General features: G+C 35.3%; 1 protein-coding gene across 1 annotated transcript in view; it reads right to left on the reverse strand.

Annotated features, from left to right (window-relative positions):
• LOC139993117 (aminopeptidase N) overlaps positions 1–23902 on the reverse strand; it is a 46910-nt gene that overhangs the window by 15836 nt on the left and 7172 nt on the right. Inside the window, exons 3-4 of the mRNA XM_072014561.1 lie at positions 12474–13102; positions 8683–8764 (exon numbers count right to left, since the gene is read on the reverse strand). Coding sequence (XP_071870662.1) covers positions 8683–8764; positions 12474–13102 — 711 coding nt within the window. The remainder of the gene's footprint in view (positions 1–8682; positions 8765–12473; positions 13103–23902) is intronic.

The raw sequence follows: 23902 nt of genomic DNA on the forward strand, positions 1-23902 counted from the left end.
TTGCGACGTTAAGACGATCATAAAACTTTTTATTTATTTATTTTTTTCTCCCCATATTGTAAATAATAAAGGAAATTTACTAAAATTGGCCAATGAGATTAAGCAAAAAACTAATAACCAAGAGAAGTTACCAATGACTGTTGAGGAAATAAACAAGGTACTTCCTAACGAAGAATTTGCGATATTTTTGGTGATGATTTCCTACAATCTAATTTTAATTTTATAAATAATAACAATGCATTCATAACAAATGGAAGTTTTAGCTCGCAAACGGAATAAAAAAGCAGGAGCAAGAAAGCTTATTAAAAATATATCAAGATCCTGTTAGCACAAGTTAAATTTGGAAATCCCTTGAAAATCATTAAAGCATTGATAATCAAGAGGTAGCTACATGACCAAGAGATGACGATTAGGAAATGCAGTGTTAGTAGCTTTTGTTTTCGCTATGAGAAAGTTGATCAAAGTATCAGGTCGATAAAATTCAATTCATGGGAAAATTACATGATACAGGTAAGCTCATCACACAAATTGTACATAGTCAGACCAAATCAAGAAAAGGTTTCATTATGGCAGTAGTAGCGAAAGAAACGGAAACCATGTTCGAGGACAAAAACAGAAGAGTTTCTATTTGGATAAAATCTATCCAAAAAAAAATCGTAGAAACTAAAATAATTGATAAATTAGCCAACTCTATTAAAAAGCAATCCTCTTCTAAGTCTCAAGGATTAGAGGATGCGACATTCGGACAGCCTTTAAACTCAAACAGCATGCTGGAAAGAAAGCCATTTCCAAACCAATCAGACTTTCAACAGGGATACCAGTATTCAGCGGAACAGGTCAAGCGATTGTTCTTCAGGACGAAACTGCCATTCAACAACAGAGTGCAATATCAGGGATATGTTGAGGAAAATATTAGGTTGGTATGATCACTAGTTCCTACATGCAAAGTTGGTACGACTTCTAACGACGCTCCTTTGTTTTGGCGTCCGCCACGTGTTAATTATCTGAGTGTATCCGGTGTGTTCATATGGCTATACATGGTGGTGAAATATAGAATATAAAAACTGAATCTGTGTGAATCAATTCAATATCAAACTCCAAAACCTATTTAATAACAGGATACAATAAAGCGAAACGTCAAATGAGGTTCAAATAAATGTAGGTTTTATTGCTGGTAAATTTATATTAAGTTCTGTTAGAGAATATAAAATAGTCCTTCATAAAAAAGTAAAACGGACTGAAACTCTATCAGTAAAATTTGGGTCAGTGGAAGAAATTAAAAGATTTAGGCAAGCCATTGATAAAATATGTTTGAAAGGAGTACTAGATAATTGCAAACCAAACGAAAGACAATTCTTACCAAATCAGTTTTTGTTTTTTATATATTTTTATTTGTTAGGTTTAAAATTGATTTGATTGAATATGCGGTTCAATTGCCTAAGGAAGAAAGAGGAATAAAGACCTTTTTGTTGAAAACATTGTGTTTAATATGATTTTGCAAAATTCATAGAGAAATTAATCTCAACTTGTCCAGCAGTCGAATATGGGCCACTGTGAACTAAATTGTTAGAGAAAAAGAAACCTATAGTATTATTGCCTAATAATTTCAACTATATGACGTAAAAGTGCTAATTCCAAAATTAATTTTACTAGATCTGACGCCATGATAGCAAAATTTACCGATAACTATTAATACTATAAAAACAGCGGATTTCAAGCACTGGCTGGAGAGGTGCAAATGGTTTTGAGGAAACATACGGTTTTTGAGACGATAGATAAACAAAATATCACATGTGTTATTGAGAATTACTAGCAGTTAAATTGGCGTTAGACTCGTTAAAGAATAGTTTGAAAAATGGCCAAATCTCCTTAAAAACAACACAGCTTTATCATATATAAATGTTACACATCATATAATAAGTTAGCTAAGGATATTTGGCAGTGGGCAGAAAAAAGAAAAATGTTCATATTTGCATCCTATAATGCAGCAATATTAGCAAGTAGGCAGACCGACTGTCGAGAATAAAAAATGACGATAGCGAATGATAACTAAATCAGTATTACTTTGAGATTATTATAAGAAAATTTGGTACTCCGACGTTTGACTGATTTACTTCACAAAGGAATGCCAAATGTAGCAAATTTTGCGCTTGAAAGCAGAACAGATTTGGGTTTCATACAAATAAATTTATTTACTGTCAGGTGGACAAAATTGGATTGGTATGCATTTCCGCCTTTTAGCTTAATTTTGAAAACGCTTGTTAAGTAATTAAACGAGACGAAGCATCAGGAATTATTATTGCACCTGATTGAGCACGTTAAGTTTTTAGTACCCTTGGTACCGTTTATTTATATGTCTTCTTGCAGACAAACTCCTTATATTCGAACCAAATATTAATTTGTTATAATCAATCATACTATCTTCGTGCAAAACGAAACGCATCCTCGGGCCAAGTATTTGCGTCTAATAGTGAGTAAACTATCGGGGAAGCTTTCCTAAAAAATATGTACCTACCACAGCAGTGGACATTATCTTATAATTTTTAGCTCTCAGGACGATTAAACAGTATGAATCAGTATTTCGAGCACCTGTACAATTCTGCAAAGAGGCTAATTTTGAATTTTATGAATCTACAAGAAGTAGTCTCCTAAAATTTTTAAGTGGCTTGAAGCAGGTGCATCACATAGTATTTTAACTATGTATAAATTCGCAGTACCCTTGATCTTTCATCATATATTTTCATCAAAATAAAATAGGTAAAGACGCAAAGTACTAATAAAAAGTAATAACATTATTAGCCCCAGGTATTGCTTTTGTAGAGTACAAACGTTAGTATTGGAATATCTAACATTAAGTCAACACCAAGAGGCCTACAAATAAAAATTTTAGATGTTATTAAAACATCAGGACTAAACGTTATCAGCTATCATTGGTCTTACCAAAGTCTGTTGAAGAGCCTAACTTATTTACCGTGACAGTTATTGCAGAATATATAGATATTATATAGATAGATACATAGACATATATATAGATTATATAGATAGGTATGTAGTATAGTGTAGTATCGTGGATGGATTGCCTGGGAGACATCGGGTGTGTGTTATCAGCGTTGTCAAGGAGTGTTGTCAGCGTTGTCAAGAAGTGCTGTCAGCGTTGTCAATGAGTGTTGTCAGCGTATAAAAAGAGAACCGTTGTAACGAGAGTAGTGAGTGACGAATGGTGACTGCATGCATATAGACTGACGGAGCATCAAACGACATTGTAACAAATCATACCGTTACCAAACCTACTAGCACTATATTATTTTCCACATATATATAGACATATAGATCTTATATAGATCAAAGCTTCAAAAGGCAAGACTGACACGTTATTTATTGCAACAGAAAGGCCACATAAGTTTTTTTTTTTTTTATTGATTATTTGTTAAAATTTTTACAATTTGTCCAGAAGGACATTTGGTAAAATATTATAGCTTAAAGAATAAAAATATAGCATGTGGATGGTTACCCCCAGCGGGGTTCCATCTTCTAGGTTTCCTATTGCATCTCTATTGCGAGGTCTGCGGGATGCTTCCTCTTCAGTCTTCTTTCTATTTTGGTTTCATTTGTTTCAGCAACCAGCTGGTTTGGGTGTGCTGCAAGTCTTTCTTTGTACTTTTTTGCGTATCTAGCGATTTCCTCTTTGACTGTTGGAATTTTTAGATCTTTTCGTAGGTCCTCATTTCTGACGTACCATGGAGCATTAACTATTGTCCTTAAAATTTTTGCTTGCTCTATTTCTATTTTGCTTATGTGACACATTGCTGCCGTCCCCCATAGTGGGACTCCGTATGTCCAGATTGGTTTGATTATTGTTTTGTATATATTTAGTTTATTCGTTATGCTTAATTTAGATTTTCTATTGATTAACCAGTACATCTGCTTCCTTTTTGCACTTATTCTGTTTATTATTGATTTTATATGGTGCTTCCATGTAAGGTGTGTGTCTAAATGTATTCCTAGATATTTGACTTGCTTTGTTTGTGCTATGTGGGCGCCGTCCAGTTGAATATCTGGTGTTTTTCCTTTTCTAAGTGTAAATGTTATGTGGTTGAACTTGCTGGTGTTCACTTTTATTTGTTTGTTTTGCAGCCATTTTTCTATTTTTGTAATGTGTTCTTGTAGTAGTGCGGCGGTCGTTTCTAGATTTGCATGCCTCACTAGTATGGCCGTATCGTCCGCAAACGTCAGTGTTTTGTTGTTGACAGTTGTTGGTATATCTGCCGTGTATAGTGTGTATAATATTGGTCCTAAGACACTTCCTTGCGGTACTCCTGCCTTGATGTCCTTAATTTCAGAGTATGCATCATTTATTTTTACTACAAAGGTTCTGTTGTTTAAGTAAGATTTGAGTAGTTTGTAGATTTGTTCTGGAAATTGCTTTTTGATTGTTTAAAGAAGTTTTTCATGGTTAACTTTGTCGAATGCTTTTTCGATATCCATAAAGAGTGCTGTGCAGTATTGTTTTGTTTCAAGCGACTGTAAGATTTCATTGACGAGTCTATGCATTTGTTCTATTGTGGAGTGTTTATTCCTGAATCTAAATTGATGGTTCGGTATTAGTTTTTCTTTTTCTATTGTTGGTTTTAAGCGGTTATATATTATTTTCTCTAATAATTTGGAAAACGCAGGTAATAATGATATCGGCCTGTAGGATGCAGTTAGATGTGGGTTTTTGTTTGGTTTGGGTAACATTACTATCTGTGCTATTTTCCATAGTGTAGGAAAGTACTGTATTCTTAGAATTGCGTTAAATATTATCGTTGTTAGTCTTATTGCATTTGGGGGAAGGTTTTTTAAGATTTTCCCATTGATCAAGTCAAATCCTGGTGCTTTACTTGTCTTTGTTGCCTCAATTAAGTTTGTAACTTCTTGCGCTGTTGTGCTGAGTATGGTGCAGCGTTTATCAGTTGTGTTGCTGGCATTTTCCACTTCTTCATTTGTTTGCCATCCAGAGATGCTGTTATTAATTTCATACGGCGAAAATATATTTTGTAGGTGCTTTGAGAATTCTTCTGCCTATTCTTCGTTGGTTCTGGCCCATGTGTTGTCCATTTTTCTGATTGCTGGGATTGTTTTTATTGTTTTCTTAATTTTGTTAGTGACTTTCCATAGGGAATAGTCGGTATTCTCATGCGCGGATAGTGATTCGATGAATTTTGAGAATTCGTTATTATGATGTTCCCTTATTTTATTCTTTAGTTCCTTTGCAAGTTTATTTAGGTTTTTCTTGTTTTCTCGTGTTCTCTGTTTTTGCCATTTTGCTTCCGCTTTTCTTTTTTTCCCTGATTTTGTCTAGGATGTCCTGCGAAATAATTTTTGATTGCCTGCTATTTGTTTCATAGGTGGTGGTTGCCCACGCTGCTTCCTGTATTATTTCTGTCAAAGTTGCTACTGCCTGCTCAATGTGTTCAGGTGTTTTCAACGGGATATTGCAGTTGAGTTTGTTTTCGATTAGCTCTTTGAAAGTTTGCCAATTGGTGGTTTTATTGCAAAGCGACTCTGCCTTGTTATAAAGTAGTGGTTTGCTTGTACATTCTATTATAATTGGTGTATGGTCGGAGTTAAGTTCGAGGCTAGTTGCTATTTTTAATTTGCTTACATTTAGCCCTTTTGTTACTGCAAAATCCAACAGGTCAGGTATTTTATTGGGGTCTGTCGGCCAGTACGTTGGTTTTCCAGTAGATAGTACGTTGAGGTTGCTGCTTCTAATGTATTTTTCTAATGTTCTACCTCTCGGCGTGTTAATTCTCGAACCCCATAATGTGTGCTTTGCATTAAAGTCTCCTGCCGCTATATATTTGTCGCCTAAGGATTGGAAACACTCTTCCCATTTTTTTAGTGTCATTTTGTGTCTCGGAGGTACATATACTGCTGACATCTGGAAGTAATTGTCATTGGTTTGTATTGTGACAGTGGTTGCTTGTAGGTGTTCTTGATTTGTTTGACTATGTAAGTGATGCTTGATGTCATTTTTTATTATTACTGCAGTTCCTCCATGTGCTTTACCTGAGGGATGTTTGGTATCGTATATGGTGTAGTACGGTATTTTCATGTAGTTTTTTAGAGTGAAATGTGTTTCTGAGACAAGTAGTATATCAATATTATTTTTATACAAAAATATTTTAGTTTTGTGGGCTCGCTGTTGCAAACGTTGGAGTTCCAGACTGCTATTTTCAAAATGTCCATCTCTATTTTTTACTTAGCAAGTATGTGAGTAGTTGTAACATGATTGTTGTTTGTTGTGCTTGTTGTCTTAGTATTGTGTTTAGCTCACTTACCATTTTTCCTAACATTTCCATAGCTTTACTGGATTGTTTGAGCATTTCTTTGATGTCTGTAACATCTTCGATGTTATTGTTTTGATTCTGGTTGTTTGCAAGCGTTGCTTTGCTAATGTTTTTAGTTACTTGTGCGTAGCTTCGGTTACCTTGGGGATCTATGTTTCTGTTTATAGCGTTTAGTTCGTATTGTGCTTTCAATGTTGTTTCATTATCCGTTATACTTTGTTGTAGTTGATGGTTATTGTATGATCTGTTGCGAAGTGGAGGAAACAGTTTACGTTGTATTTGTTTCCTTATTTCACATCCTTTGTAGCTGGCTGGGTGGTTTCCGTTACAATTATAGCATTTAACTTCTTCTATTTTTCCTGTGTATGGGCAGTGTATTGTTAGGTGATTTTTTGCACATTTAACACATGCCGGGCTTCTTTTGCAATAATTTTTTGTGTGTCCGTATTGTTGACACCGCATGCATTGTGGTATATCTTTTTTGTAGCGTGGTGGTTCCACTGTTACAATTGTATTTAGTATTTTTTTCATTTCATAAATTTCCTTGTTATTGGTTCTGGGTTCAAGTTCTATTAAGAATAATGGCAATGGTTGCTTCGTATCGTATCTTGTCATATTGTTTATTGCTCTTGTTTCATGGCCAATTTTTCCTAATTCTTCACTTAATTTTTTTGTGTTAGTTTTTGGATGTAAACCTCTTATAACTATTTTATAGCTCCTTTCTGTTTTGAGTTGGTACGTGTGGTATATAGCATTTTTTTCCTTTAGTTCATTTATCACTTTCCTATAAACTTCTGGGGTGTTTGTTTGAATTTTTACTTGTTCTAATTTTGTTTGTTTTATTGTGTAGTTATCCTTCCCGACTATATTGTTTAGTAGATCAATAAGCGGGTCTATTATTTGGGCCTCAACAAATATTGGTGGTGGTTTTGATATGTAAGGTGATTTAGTTGTGGTTTTGCTTGTCGGGTCATTGTCTATTTCTTCCGTTAATGAGCTGAAGGAGTTTCTTAAAGGTAATTCTTGCAGCCATCGCTGCTTTTCTGTATCTGGGTTTCCTGCAGCATTTGTGCCTGGAATTATTTTGCGTTTTTTGCTAGTCTTTGCTAGCTTCCAGTTTTCGTCCTGGTAACTTATTTCGTTGTCGTGTCTGCACTCCTCCTGTCTCCACTGCTCTTCCATTTCTTCTGTTTCCATATCATTTTGGTTGTTATTATTTTGCTGTTGTTGCTGTAAGCCTGGTAAATCTGACGACCCTTTTGTCTAATATTTTTCTCCTTTGGTTGCAATCTTGATTGTTGATATCTGCTGCTGCATTGTTTGTCACTATCACTATTCGTAGCACTTCTCTGAATCACTTGACTGGAGCACACGTTTGCTTACACACATCTGTTCGCCTCGGTTGCCTGAGCGATACTGACGAGGCCACATAAGTGTCTCAAATTATTGGTCGCTGGTTGGACAAGGTGTGTCTTAACGAAGAGTAGTATAGATTCATAGTTCATTCGATAAAACGCACGGCTATATTAAAGTCTTAGAAGTATGGAGTTAACTACAATTAGAAGAACAGTAGGGCGGTCAAACAACTCTCAGATTTTGGAAAAGTTTTATAATAAACCTACACCAGCAGATAATTACGAGACCGCAACAGCACTAAGTTTATATTGTCTTCAGGGTAATTATTGCAAGATACATTCTAATCATAGTACACTTCGGCTGAGGAACTCAGAAATAGATATTAAGGTTTTTTACAAATAATATTATTATAAACACTGTAAAAGTAAACAAAAAAAAAAACAGAAGGAACAAAAAGGATTTTATATACATATAAAAAATTAAAAAATTAAATATATATAAATAATAGTACAAATAAAATTCGACAAACAGAATTTAAAATTGCTATTTTCTCTGAACCACACCAATTTACTCTATAAGTGAAGTTTGATCACAATTAAATGATACACTTGGTTCGAGAGATTACAATCCCACCCATGACATATATATTTTAAACAACCTGTACAATGATTTGTGTAAAATTGGTTATATCTAAGAAGAACAACTGTGAAAAAATGTAAAAAATTAATAAGAAAATCATAAAATTTAAATAATACATAACAAATAAATGACAAAAAATTATCGAAAACTTTACACAAATATAGAAATTATGTATTTCATTTATGTTTCTGAAATTACGTATATTAACGAATTACGTATTATTAACAAAGAATTAGCTCGAAATTTAAGATATTAAGTTAAACAAAGTTTAAAGTCTAAATTCTCTTTCGTTAAACAGGAAACGTTGATGAAAAATGTTATTTCCATCGTAAATTTGCTTTTGTTAAATGCTCACATGTTTTTCACATAACTTCGTAAACCATCTTGAAAAGCTGCTTCACCGATCACGTGGGAGAGCATGCGAATCACTGATGCACCTAAAACAAGACAATCGATTTTTCAGTCATTAAACAAGTATAACCGAAAATTTATCTGAGAATGCTGGGATTTAGGATTAATTATTTTTATATTCATCGTTGACTGCGGATTTTTACGCACTTATGGGAGACTTAAAAACACAAAAATACACAGTATAAACATATATATATTATGCAAAAATTATGTAAAATATTCAATGTATGATTTTGTAATTCTTCTATTGAATGTATTCTTTATAATATTTAGAATGTAAAATAATTTTATTCTTATAGATTCCATTTTCTTTAATTATTTTCATAAAAATGTGAATTTGCACAAATATTTACAGTCTATATATATATACATACATAACATAACAACAACTAGCTAACACTCATTGTATTTTCGTCCAGTCGCGGGGAGACGGTCGCGTTATAGCGCGTCAACGGGAGTCGTAAATTCCCGCTACGATTGCACGAATCGACACCACGAATTAGACGATCCCCTTATTTCTTGTGGGAGAATAAGGAGTGATTGGGTTGGAATATAACTGGACTTCACAGTTATATTATATGTATATATTTATTTATATTGGATTACAGACCGTGTTTGGAAAGCGTGTTGATGAACCCGAAGGTTGCTAGACGTGGTTGTTAGAGAGGCAAGAACTAGACTGACATGTTAGAACTTGAAGTTGACTGTCCGAGGACTAGTAGAACGGTGGACTTGACTGTCCACGGGATCTTAGAGCAGTGCTTGACTGTCTGAGGGTTAGTAGAACAGTGGACTTGGTTGTCCAAAGGATCTTAGAGCAGAGGACTTGACTGTCTGAAGGCTAGTAGAACAGTGGACTTGATTGTCCAAGGGATCTTGGAGCAGAGGACTTGACTGTCTGAAGGCTAGTAGAACAGAGATTGACCCGTCTCGTACTATTTAGGAAGAAAGCTCGTCGTGGGTGTATCCTTGATGAACTAAGAACGCGGATTCGTAGTTCACACTTTTCGGTAGAAAAGTGAGGGTAACGATCCGCGATGCCCATTGGGTATTCCCAATGTTAATGTATTAAATACGAGGGGACAGTCCTCGGCAAATATGAATCACGTTTGTTTCTATCCTTGGGAAAAACCCATTACCTCGCTGGGCAAACCTTCGCTTTCTCCGTAATGAGTACGAGCGTGCAATAAACCTAAGGACCCATTTAAGGGGCCACTCATAGACCGAATGTATGCAAAGAATATAACTTTATTGTTAACAGATGTGGGCTATGGTGATTCCTTGGGTTTATTGCGGGTCAGTGTGACGATGTGCAGGCCTCGGCGGCCTGACCATGAGGGACGTCGCAGGTACCGACTCACGCGACGTAACACTCATTGTCAACCTAATCATAGGCGGTGTACAGAACCTGTAGTGTTTTTTGTACTTCGTCTGTGGTTAACATTTGTTGTTTCTTTATAAGAAGACAAGATTATACTTCGTAAACAAATATTTTTATTTGGAAAGCAACAATTACCATGGTGACGATAATGATATTGATAAAATACTATATTACAATGACAGACAAATAAAATAAACTTGAAAAAGAAATAAACACATAATATGCAATCTTTATATTAAATACTATTACTATTACTAATACTATTGCAGTAACTATACTTTTACTTTCAATGTCCTTCAAATTTTACAATATAGATTCTGCACGAAAATTTTGTATTTGTTAAAGTATTTGTTAAACTTGGAGAGGTATTACAAAGAACTTTATTCTAATATTCATATAACTTTGCTCGCCACGTGGGGTACTCGCCGAAGGCCTACGGCACGAGATTTCACACTGCACCTCTCCCTTTTCTTTCAACGGCGTCCTAGGCTATCATGCGACGCTCACATACATACCAAGGAGGGCATACATACTTGTGTGTGTGTTTTCGCTCTACATTCCCTCACTCTCGCATGTACAATACAAATGTATTTTATATTCAACAGTATTTTATTTTATATGTAGTATTGAACTGAAAATTTTGTTAGCAATAAATACTCTAAACAATTACTAAAATTGATAATCAGATTCTTAATATCACAAGGAGATTTATAAATATTTGCTACTGACGTATATATAGAATTGTTTGAATTATTCAATTATAGGTAATATTACTAATGCAGCGGTTGCGCTGTAGTATTTTTGCGTTTCAAGAAAATTATTGAAAGAAGAAAAGAGAAGAAAAAGGCAATGATCTGCGTTAGAACATTACTTAAAGTGAAAAAGCTTTTGACAAGAAAAAGGTGTATAACTCCAGAAGTGAAATAGTTCTACTTTTCAGTAGTGGATAATAATTAGATTCACATGAATTATGAGAAATATTAATGTTTCCTTTATATCTTATGGTAAAATTTTAAAACACATACACATAGGCAAGTACGTTGTCGTGGTAAATCATTACTTTTTCACAATTCAAGCTGTTTCCTTCTTCCTGCGTCTTGTAATTGCTTTAAAACTTATGAATAATACTACTTGTTCACAGCCTAACTTTTTGGAACGTACTCATAGAGAACATGGCGTTGCTTTGACTCTGACACGTTTTCTTCGCAGGTTGGGTTTTTATCTCAAGATCATAGACATAGACTTATGATTCATCGCTGGTAATGTCCTTTTTGAATATTTCAGGGTTGTTTCTGATTGATTCCAAGTATTCCCGGGTAAGTTCCACTCGATAATCCTTTTGACTTTCCATCAGTAGCAGTGGAACAAATGTTGTAGCTATCCCCAAATCTCAGGTTAAAATTTCAAAAGCAATAGCTGTTTGAAATGTCAGTCTTCCTCTATTTCACACAGTCGAGTGATGATTTTTATGAATTGCGATTCGCACACGTTTCACATTTTCGAGAATTTTAACTGTTGGAGGACTGCCAGAATGCGGATCACTTTCCACTTCAGTACGGTCGCTTTTGAATTGTTTAAACCACTCTTTAATTTGTATATCACTCATAGGTTCATTACCAAAAATTATACGGATCATATCAATGGTTTCTGAACAAGAATGGAGAAGGTTTTGGCAGATTTGTTGTCCGATTTTTTTGCCGTTGATTAAAAATTTGGAGAATTATACAGTTTGGTAGAAGCACTCATAAAGGTCTCCCTTAAATAGTAAAAATCTGTTTTTCGCAACACCATATCCAAGTAGAAAAATATATCCATAGACTGGGTACATTTCGATCTCGTACATATCGATCAAAAATATGTCAAACATATATTGTGGATGACACGACGAGATTAGTACTGCTACAATATTTATTTTCATCACACTACTTTAATTATAAACATCTATATATAATATATTTAGATACACACACAATAGCACTTTCCTAATGAAGCCTACTACGATATTTGTAAAACGTTAAGACTTTGTTTACAAGAAAAGTCAAGTTACTGGGTGTCTCTATTTTAATAATCCTTGTGCAACATCCTTGTGATTAGCATCACAAATTGTATATAAAAAATATCGTTATATTCTCTCATACTTATTAGAATATCTCTACGTATTATGCTTTTTAACTCCTTAAGCTAAGAGAGCGGATATATCTGTTAGATAAGCATTTTCTATCTATTGAGTAAGATAAGCATTTTCTATCTATTGAGTAAGATAAGCATTTTCTATATTCTAAAATAATACTCCCCATGGTACGTATCACTTGCAAAAATTCTTATTAGATTATTTTATACGAGTTGAAACTAACCTTTCTTATACGAAACAAAATCTAGCACTGCCATAATGCTCTTAGGACTCCCAACATTCCTTCCATTCATAACCCTGTCGTGATTTGCAGAATCCAATAACATCGCAGGTTGCATCATATCCACCACGAAGGTATCCATCATTCTCCACGTTGGTTGTATTATGGACAAGGCAAAATATTGAAAATACGAGGCGAATCCCTCTTTCAGCCAAGCAACGTCCCAAAACATAGGTGTAACAAGATTTCCGAACCAGGTATGAGTATATTCGTGAGCCATAGTGGTAAATCCATCGAACATATTCTTCGTAGGAGTAAATTCATCATATAATACTACAGATTCTCTATACGTGATCATACCCCAATTTTCCATCGCGTGAAAGTTGAAGTCGGGAACTGCAATTTGATCCATCTTTGGGATTGGATTGTCAATTAGAAACCAATTGTTCAAGAAAGAATAAATTAATTGGCCTTCATTCAGCGAAATTGATCCGCGATTATTCATAGATCTTCGAGTCCACATTCGGAAATTTTGTGAAGAGTTTATCGATGATTCGGAAACGAAGTCATGGATCGCCCAACCTAGCTGATACGTGGACATTTGCGGCGTTTCTTCAAACCCATATTCGTTCCTGTTTTTAAAAATATTAAATAAAGATATGTTTATTATATGAAGGTAATAAGAGGCTTTTGAGTTTAAAGTCCTTTACTTATTGGCATACAGTACAACTCAAATTACATTTTAATATGTATTTAATGTTGTAACTGTCAATAGGCGATTCTTGTAGATCTTTGTGGGCTAAACAGTGGCTCACGAAAGTATTCGAAAGTATGCACACTTGAATAATGCACATTAAAGTAGTTTGCTTAGACAAGTAGATATCAATAGGAAGATGGAAGTCTTAAGATTATGTCAGTAAAATTTGAAAAGGATTCAACAACGTAGGTAGGAGTTATGATACATTTATTAGAAACACGCATTGTAAGTGACTCATAAAAGTATTTGAACGCTACATATATTATTAAATTATTTAATATTAATATTTTGTTGGTCCACCTTTAGCAGCAATAATGCGTCTCAATTGACGTTCCATACCGAAAACCAATGATTTTGTAAAACTACATTCAACGCAGTTCCATATTTCTATAATTTTATCTTTCAATACTTGCTTTGGGGTTGTCTGAAATTTATTTAATCTTTTTCCGATTTCAGCCCATTAATTTTCAATCGGATTTATGTCTGGACTTTGCGGTGAAGTAATTAACATTTGTGATGTGTTATATACGATCCATTCTTTCACAATTCTAGCAGTATGCTTAGGATTATTATCTTGCTGGAAATGGAAATCTTCCAATAATCTTAATTTACGGGCACTTTTATCAAGTATTCCATCAATAAATATCAAATTTTCCGTGCCACTGGCAGCCATGCACCCGCACATCATGACCGATCCACCTCCGTGTTTCGCTGTTTGATGTAAACGTCGAATTTTCAATTCTGTATTTGGTTTTCTCCACACATAATTTTGAACATCTGAGCCAAAAATATAAAAATTTAACTCGTTCGAAAAGATGACTTTATCCCAAAAAGAATTATCTTTATTAATATAGGTTTTTGCAAAAATCAATCTTTTTTATTTGCCGCATTAATATGTGGCTTCTTTCGCGATGCTCTGCCATGAAAATCATTGTTTCGTAATATTCGTCTACATAATTCCGGGTGAATTTCTTTATGAAATATATCAGCTGTCATACTTGCGAGTTGAAAAGCGGATGTAGTAGAATTTTTTTTTAATTCGCGAATGATAACTTTCTCCTCTCTTCCAGTCAATTTCTTTGGTCGACCTGATCGAGCTTTGTTCGCAAGTGTTCCCTCATTTTTTGACTTTTTTATGATATAATGTATTGTGGATTTACTTCTATTCACAGTTCCGGCAATCTTGTTATATGATTTGCCGTTTTCATGTAATCGGAATATTCTCTCTTCTCTTTCACACTTTTTTGTTTCAGATTTTTTGGTATTCATTTTAAATATTATTGTGCACACTTTTACGTTACTGTTATTGAAACGATATCCTAACATAAAGTGAACGTACCAATATTTTCATTTAACAATCATGTTTACATTCGGTGCAAAAGAAGATGAAAAACTATCAATGGTGTTACAGCGTTCGAATACTTTTGTGAGACACTTATCATGAATGTTTCTAATTAATGTATCATAACTTCTGTCTATATTATTGAATCGTTTTCTAATTTTACTGATGTAATCTTGAGACTTTCCCGTCACTATAGATACCAAATTGTTTTAACAAATTAATTTAATATACCTCATTTTATTAAAAATTGCAAATGTTCAACTTTGTAAATGTTTTATACTTTTACAGTAACAATTATCCAGTTGTTATTGATACGAAAACATTCTGTACATTCTTCCAAACAAAATGATATAGATTGTTATTACATTAGGTGTTGAGGTTTTATATATCTTAGAATAGAGAGAGTAAACGAGTGGATGAATGTATTATAGAAATTCCTTATTCAGAAATGTTAGAAATTAGGATTTCCAGTGGTTTCTATTTTATATGATAATGTATTGATAGATGGATTTATTACAGTGGATTAAACAGAAAACAACAATTATTTAACGTGAACTTAATGCAGTAGTGTAATATGACAACTTTCGATTAACGACTCAGTTCTTGACTCTCCGGTGTCTAACTGAACGATCAATGGCTGCAGTGCCGAAATATATTGATGGCCGTTAGGCCTATTGAAGTTCTCCGACTCTTTCGGCTTGTCGGCATTTGCGCTTTATCGTCGACATTGTCTGTATGTCGGCGATCTTTCTGCGTTATTAGAATAGAGACCAAAGAAGCCGCTGTATAAAGAATCGTTGTGCCAAAAATTAAACACTAAAGATGTAGAGTTTCCCTAGAAGTGAGACCCACATCAACACATTATAAACATTTAAATATGTTGGAATAATAATTAAAATGGAACGGATATTCAAAATGCATCATTTTTTCAATCTATTTCAAAAACGAAATCCACGGATCATTGATACTAAAAAGATTTAAGAGAAAATCTAATCATACCATGCAATTTTTTTTTGTTTTATACTTATTATTTAATATTGCAGTAACAGCTTATATGTGTTACTAGCAACATAAGAGGTAAGTTTCACAAGTTGTTTTACAACTTAATATGCCTTAGATAATGTAAATAGTAGTTTTTATATTGATTCTTTATCCTTTAACTTATCTTTTAGGTTGTGCTATATATTGAATTGTTATCTCTGAGGAGAGCATTTCCTGCAGTGTAAGATGATGTATTCGACTATCTGATATACTGTGCACACAAATTGCAGGATAGGGGAGGTTTTAGTCGGTAAGAGTCCGACACTACCTCGCCACTTCCCAGAAGAGCGGCAGGGCGTCCATGAGGATTTCCCCGCCTTAAAAAAGAAACGAAAAAGATCGCAAGATAGAGCTATTCTTTTTCGAAGATATATTGGTGCGTGAGTATATCCTATTGTATATCTAGAGGTTATAAGTTGATCGTGTCGTGACGTTGAGCGTGAAATGTAATTTTCAAGAAAATCGTCCTTAGTCGATAGTAGTAGCGGCTTTAAGACTTCCATAAAGGATTTCCATCCTTCATTACAAATTTTCTTTTATTTCCTCCTTTAAGTAGGGGAGGATGATTCTCGACGAAGCTTTGATCGGAGGTTGTAGAATGAGTTATTTTTCTGGCTGTTCTGTCCACTCCTTCATCACCTTCGATACCTTATGGGTAGATATTATTGTGATTGATTTATTTCTGTGGATGGCTTTGGTATAAGATTTTTTATATTCTTAGATGGAGGAGTCGTTTGTTCACTAGTTTTAGATTTTTTGTATGTCATTTACAAAGTCTCAAAAATTGTAAAACATCTGTTTCAATCATTGTACTATTGTGTAGTATTACATATTTTAACACGTTAAGTTCATAAAAAAAAAAAAAAAATAAATGGTGGAGTTTGACTTTTATGATCGATTGATAAGATATAATTGCATAACCAGTGCCGTTTTGAGCTTTATAACCGTCAGTATACATGTGTGAATAGTTTGTGTATTTTCCTTCTAGTTCATGGATTTTACGTATAGTAGATTTGTATTAATATTTTTTTTTTGTATGCCTGCGTAGAGTAATGTTGGATTCTATTATTGACATGGTCCAAGGAGGAGCGTTTGAACAGTATGGCTTCACATTTATTAATACCTATTTTAAGTTTCTAAGTATGAAAATAGCCTTGTACCTTAGAGAATTTTCTAGAAGCTGTGTCCTTAGCACTGACGGTTTATTCTATTTAATGTAAATAAGAAAGTCATTAGCGGATTCTATTACGTCTTAAGTTGTGTGGCAGTAGGTTGCTGATGATAGAGCTTAAACAAGGTGGGAGAGTTTATTGTCCCTTACTATAGATCATCTCGGATTACAGATGTTCTTTTTAATCTGATAGAATCATCTGATACTACCAATGTTTTGTCGTGAACCATGTTTTATGATATAATTAAGTTATGTAGAATAGGAAATCCTTTTTCCCCGTCCAGCCATATCGTATCGAAAGTTTCCTCTATGTCGATAAATATAACGCTGATGCAATCAGCAGCATTTGTGGACCAGCAGATATTTGAAGTAAATTTGGGCCACATTTTGCAAGGTACCCATAGAAGATTATGGCTATTGAAGTCACCACGATAGAATGATGAATGGTTCCAGTAATTCATTTATTATATGAATTCTGGTAATCTACGTGATTTAGTAATTGATTTATAAGATGAACTTTGTTTGTTATATTTACAGACGTTATATGTGTATAATCTTATAGGAGAAGTAATTTTAGCGACTATAGTTTGGAAACTAAACGTGACTATAACTTCTTGAATGTTGTTTTTTATGAATGCATGTGGTGCAATTTTAAAAAAGATTTTGTAATTTTTTATCATGGGTTTTTGTTTGTGAAATTTGTTTTTGTAAGTAAATTATTTCTGGTTATAATTCCTTAATTAACAATTGCAGATGCTCTAGTCGACTAAAAAGTCGCTGAAATTTCATTGGGCAATACGAAATAACATTACTATAAATTGATTTTCGTTTAATATTTGTGATGAATCTAACTCCGAGAATCAATTTGATGGGGATTTTATAGAGATGGCATCGTGAGTAACTTATGATGCATGGAGATCTCCTTTTAAATAGATTTTTAACTAGACGATGCAACCTGTTTTTTTTTTTTTTTTTTTTCCGAGAATATATACGTGTGCCATGCGCGGTGCCCCAGCAGGACAGTTGTTATTGGCTAGAGTACCAAGTAGCTGTCGAGACAATGAGCATACGTATCAGGAAAACCGTACCAAGATAAATCAAACTTCAACAGATAAATACACGTGATGATACGTGAGAATACCACCATTATTAACACCCGGAAAGATCATTGTAGCATTGTAGATTATTGTAGCAATGTAACTTAGGAATCTTACTGTTACCGTACCGTACCGGCTAGCATATTTTCCGTGCTAGTCGTTAATGTAAGCCGTTAATCAGTAATTACCTGTCGTGACTCTATCAGAACTGACCCACTGCAATCACCAATACAGATTTTACTGACATCTATTTACCAACACTATCTTATAGACACCAGACTTCATCGATAATACCTTTGGCCAACAACAGCTTTGATTGACACCAGCTATAATTGATTAACAATATTTAACACAGGGAAATAAGAGAGAATTGTTACGGATGTAAAGTTTATTGCTGTAGATAATTGATGGCGATCCGCCGTGAGGTGGCCGAATGGAAAAAGTCTAACACAAAGCAGCATTTTACTTTGTTCATCTTTCCAATGCAGACCACAAGCAATTAAATGGCTAGCAATTAAATAAGTTTTGGTTTAATTAATTTCATTTATATTATTTTCAGAATTATTATTTTTTTAAATTTTCTTGGTTTCAATTAAATCGTGTTAAGTTTGAATATCAGTTCTGTCTGAGCAGCTGAACTACCAGGTATGTCAATATGAAACCGGAATTTTTGTATAGAAAATACACGTTTATTGTATGAAAATGATTAAAAATATTTTATTCAAAGTATTGCCCATCGCTAGCTATACATTTTTCCCACCTGTCTGGCAATTGGTGGATGCCACGCCAAAAAAACTGTCGCTCTTTTGAGGCAAATCAGTCATCGAGCCATTTTCGTACATTTTCGTAAGAAGTGAAGTGCTGGTCAGAAAGTGCGTGTCCCATCGATGCAAATAAATGGTAATCGGACGGAGCCAAGTCTGGTGAGTAAGCCGCGAGCGAAAGTATTTCCTAAATGAACGCTTCAATCGTTTCCTTGACCGGTTTTGCTGTATGTGATGGTGCATTATCATGAAGCAAAATTACTTTGTGTTGCTTTTTTTGATATTCTGGTCGTTTTTCACGCAAAGCTTGATTCAAATCGATCATTTGTTGTTGGTAGCACTCAGTATTAACGGTTTCGCCAGGTTTTAACAGCTCATAATAGATCATACCCTTCTGATCCCACCAAACACAGAGCATTGTCTTCCGTCCATAGCGATTTGGTCTTGTAGTCGATGTCGGTGGTTCGCCTGGAGCTACCCATGATCTTTTACGCTTAGGATTCTCAAAATATATCCACTTTTCATCGACAGTCACAATTCGGTGGAGAAATGACTTTCTTTTGTATCTGGCGAGCAGCATTTCGCAAGTGGTTTTTCGGTTTTCCTGCTGTCTTTCATTCGGTTCATGTGGAACCCATTTTCCCACCTTCTGGATCTTTCCCATGGCTTTCAAACGTATGGAGACGGCTTCTCGTGTCACGTTTAATTGATCAGCGAGTTGTTATTGCGTTTGAGCGTCATCCTCATCCAACAATGCTTGCAATTCTCTGTCTTGAAACTTTTTCGGTGGTCTTCCACGTTCTTCGTTCCTCGCGTCAAAATTGCCACTTCCGAATTTTTTAAACCACTCAAAGCACTGTGATTTACCAAGAGCATGCTCACCGTAAGCTTCGACAAGCATTTGATGCGATTCTGCAGCAGTTTTCTTCAAATGGTAACAGAAAATCAATGCTGTCCGCAAATCGTAGTTTCCAGGCACAAAATTCGACATGTTAAATGCTATTACAAACTATACTGTTGTATGAAACTTGTATTGTTCTGAGGCAAAAATGTTTGTGAGATGTCAACAAAGACTTTTGGCATCAATGACGCAGTTTAGTGATAACTACATTATCAGCTAGGGCCATCTATAGGACAATTCCGGTTTCATACTTACAGACCTAGACAGACGTGAGAAAGTGCTTCAGTGAGAGTGCGGCAAGCAGTGAATTCAAGTGAACAGCAAATACCACCTATCAAAATAACGAACAAAGATGAAATATATTACATAAATAAAGTTACAAAAGAAATGGAAACGATTCAAAACCAAGAAGAAAATGGCTACGATGACGAACTATCATACTATGATGAACACTGGAAGACGGCAACAGCGCACAAAAAGCGTAAAATAATCAGGCCCAAGCGCCATGAAAACGTCACATACAGAAACAAAACAATGGCTACAAGAAATCCCACTCCCAAATTCATTCGGTTCACTAATAGAAGAAATAGAAACGGATCCAAATGAAAAGGTTACAACTCATATCACTAAACCACTACCGATTTACATAGATGCACAAATAATAGATCCACCAATCGAATTATTGAACAACACTGCTGGGAAAGAAAACTACAGTATAAAACAATTGAAACTAGAACAAGTGAAAGTACAAACAAAAACTTCAGAAATGTTGAGAGAAGTGATGATAGCATTAAAGGAGAAAAACGCTGGGTATTGTACATACCAGCTCAAATCAGAAAAAGGCTACAAAATAGTAATTAGAGCATTTCACCCAAGGACAAACACAAAAAATATATGTGAGGGATTAGCAAACATCGGACATTAAGCAAGAACAATAAATAATATAACCAGATATGATACAAAACAGGCATTACCACTAGTTCCAATAGAAATCGAGCCTAAAACCAACAAGAAAGAAATCTTCGATATTAAAGACTACATAAACATGTGTACGGTGTCAACAATACGTAGACACAAAAAACTACTTAACAATAGAAACCCGACGTGTGTCAAATATGCAGAAAACCAACTAACAACAAACTGTCCATACACAGGAAAGCTGAACAAAGTAAAATGCTGTAACTGTAATGGAAACCACCCAGCAAGCTATAAAGGCTGCGAAGTCAGAAAACAACTCCAACGAAAACTGTTTCCATCGCTTCCAAGCAGAACATACGGCAATTATCCCCCATAACAAGAAATTGCAGAACAAGAGCCGACGTCAAATGTACAAAACGTGATGAACACTAACCATAGAAATTTCAACACCTTTGGTAGCCGAAGTTCTGCACAACTAACTAATCCAAACACCAACCTTAAACAACCAAAACAACAACAATAACGACGCTACAGAAATCAAGGAACTGCTCAAGCAATCCATCAAAAACTCTGAAATGCTAACAAAAATGATAAGTGAGCAAAATGCAGTATTCAGACAACAAACGCAACAAATTACAGTCATACTACAATTACCTACAAACATGTTAAGCAAAAAATAGAGATGGACACGTTGAAAATAGCAGCTTGGAACTCCAATAGTCTACAACAACGGGCCATCGAAACTAAAACATCTCTGTATAACAATAATAGTGACATATTACTTGTTTCAGAAACACATTTCACACCAAAAGGCTACATGAAAATACCATATTACACCATCTATGATACCAAACACCACTCAAAAAAAGCACATGGAGGGGCCGCAGTGATAATAAGAAATGATATCAAACACAAATTACATAGTCAAATTAGTCAGGAACACGTTCAAGCAACCACAGATACAATACAAACTAACAGTGATTACATCCAGATGTCAACAGTATATGCACCACCGCGATACAAAAAAATTTTTTTTTTTTATTTGCGTTTATTTTACAATCAATTCTCGTTAGAGAATTTTAAGTGAATTTATCTGACGTGGTACTATGACATGGTTAATAGGTGTTTATAGTATGTTTGATTCTACTTGAATCTAGTGCTTAGGTCTAAGGTGTAATGTCCTTTTAGCCTGCGGATATGTTCCGATGTGTCGAGTGGTTGAGTAATTAGAGGATTTTGGTGGTTGTTAACTCTTGTGCTATGTCTATTGCCGAATTTGGATAATTCTTTTTTGACTGTGGGTACATTGAGGTCGTGATTGAACCTCAACCAGGAGGCTTCCCACAACAACAAAGGGAGATGACGACGAAGGAGTGTTGCGGTAGCAAATCTAAAGAAAGGAACCGGGACACCCCTGACAAGCGTCATGAAGACCACCGTGGGGTTTTAGTCGGTAAGAGTCCGACACTACCCGCCGCCCCCCAGAGGGCGGCCAGGGATCCATGAGGATTTCCCCACGAAAAAAAAGAAAAAAAAAAGTGTAGATGGTGAACAGCAGGAGTCCGAGGACACTGCCATGGGGTATGCCAAGTTCTATTGGAAATATTGAGGCTATAGCGTCTAAGTGTTTTACCACGAACTGCCTATTGGTTAGGTAGGATTTTAGGATGGAGTAGTAGGTGTGTAGTAGGATTTTCTTTAGTTTGAACAAAAGTTCTGCATGCCATACTTTGTCGAATGCCTGTTGAATATCTAGAAATATAGCAGTACAATATTTTTTCTTTTCTAAGTCTTGGGTGATCTTGTGAGTTAAACGATGAATTTGCTCTATCATAGAATGTTGCTTTCGGAAACCGAATTGGTGATCTGGCAGAGTTTTTAGATCCTCTAAGAGTGGAAGAAGTCGTATCATTAGCATCTTCTCGAATAGTTTGGATAAGGTGGGATAAGAAGACTAATTGGGCGATAAGAGCTGGTTTCATGTATTGGTTTTCCAGGTTTGCAAATGAGAGTAATCAATGATATTTTCCAAGTTTTGGGATAGTATTGAAGGCGGAGAATTGCATTAAAGATGGAAGTGATGATTGCAATCCCTTTTACGGGAAGCTCCTTAATGGCTTTGTTACTTATCAGATCATGCCCCGTTGCTTTTTTGGGATTTAGACGACGGATTAATTCTATGACTTCTTGAGATGAGAAAGGCTCAGTAGGAGAAGACATCTTGAAGGGAGAGTGCAGGTATTCAGTTATTTCATCTGGAGTAGTGGGGGAATGTGGTTTGAAGACGTTGGTTAGATGACTGGCAAACAAGTTAGCTTTTTGTGTAGGGCTACGCGCCCATTCACCTTGCGGACAGCGAATTGGAGGGATTGTTAGCGGAGGACAAGAGAGTTTCCTGGATGCCTTCCGTAGTGAGGGGTTGCATTATTTAGCTTTCGCTTGTCGTCGGGTGTTCCATGACTCTGCCACATTCTTCTAAATCTGAGTTTTTCTATGACTTTTTTTTAATATGTGGTGGGGATATTCGTGTTTATTGTCGAAGCTCTTCATAGGTGTGGAAGAACGGATAGCGTTTACTATGCTGGTGGTGTTTAGGTATTCGGCGGCTGCTTCTACATCTTCGTTTGTTTTTAAGCGAATTCAGGCTGATGTTGTATGATTGAAGATTTCCCTAAAGAGTTGCCAGTTGGTGAGTTGGTTGTGAATAAAGCCATTAGGTAGATTTTCAATAATTGTTGAGTTAATTATTGCTATTACGGGTGAATGATCTGAAGAAAGTTCCACAGAAGATTTGATTTGGACATATCTTGGCGAGATGTTTTTGGTTATGAAGAAGTTTAATAAGTCAGGTAGTTTGTTATTGCCAGTGGGCCAGTAAGTGGATTCGTTTGTACTGAGGTAATTAAGTCTGTTGGTGTTTACACTGTTCAGTAGATCTTTACCTCCTACTGTAGTAAGTCTGCTGCCCCATTGGGTATGTTTAGCGTTGTAGTCTCCTCCTGCTATGGATCTATTGCCGAGGTCTTCGAGGAAGTTATCGAAGTCCTCTTTAGAGATAGAATGTCTAGGAGGACAGTATACTGCTGACGTGGTGATTAGACCATGCCAATATTCCATTGCTACGTTTGTGGCTTGGAGGTAGTCCTTCTGGTATGATGGAAGCTCATAATGTTTTATGCTGGTTTCTATGATAATTCCGGTGCCGCCATGGGCTTTTCCGCTAGGATGTTGGGTATGATAGAAGTTATAACCATTTATTCTTAGGTAATTTTTATCGGTGAAGTGGGTTTCAGATATGAGCATTATATGAATTTGTTGTTGTTTTAAGAAGAATTCTAGTTCGTATTTGTGCTGAGCTGGACCGTTGGCATTCCAAAGAGCTATGTGTAATGGTTTTATTTTACGTCGCAGTGTAGTTTGCTCACAAGGAGTGCAAGCAGT

The sequence above is a fragment of the Bombus fervidus genome, chromosome 2 (assembly GCF_041682495.2).
Source record: "Bombus fervidus isolate BK054 chromosome 2, iyBomFerv1, whole genome shotgun sequence".
Lineage (NCBI taxonomy): Eukaryota > Metazoa > Arthropoda > Insecta > Hymenoptera > Apidae > Bombus > Bombus fervidus.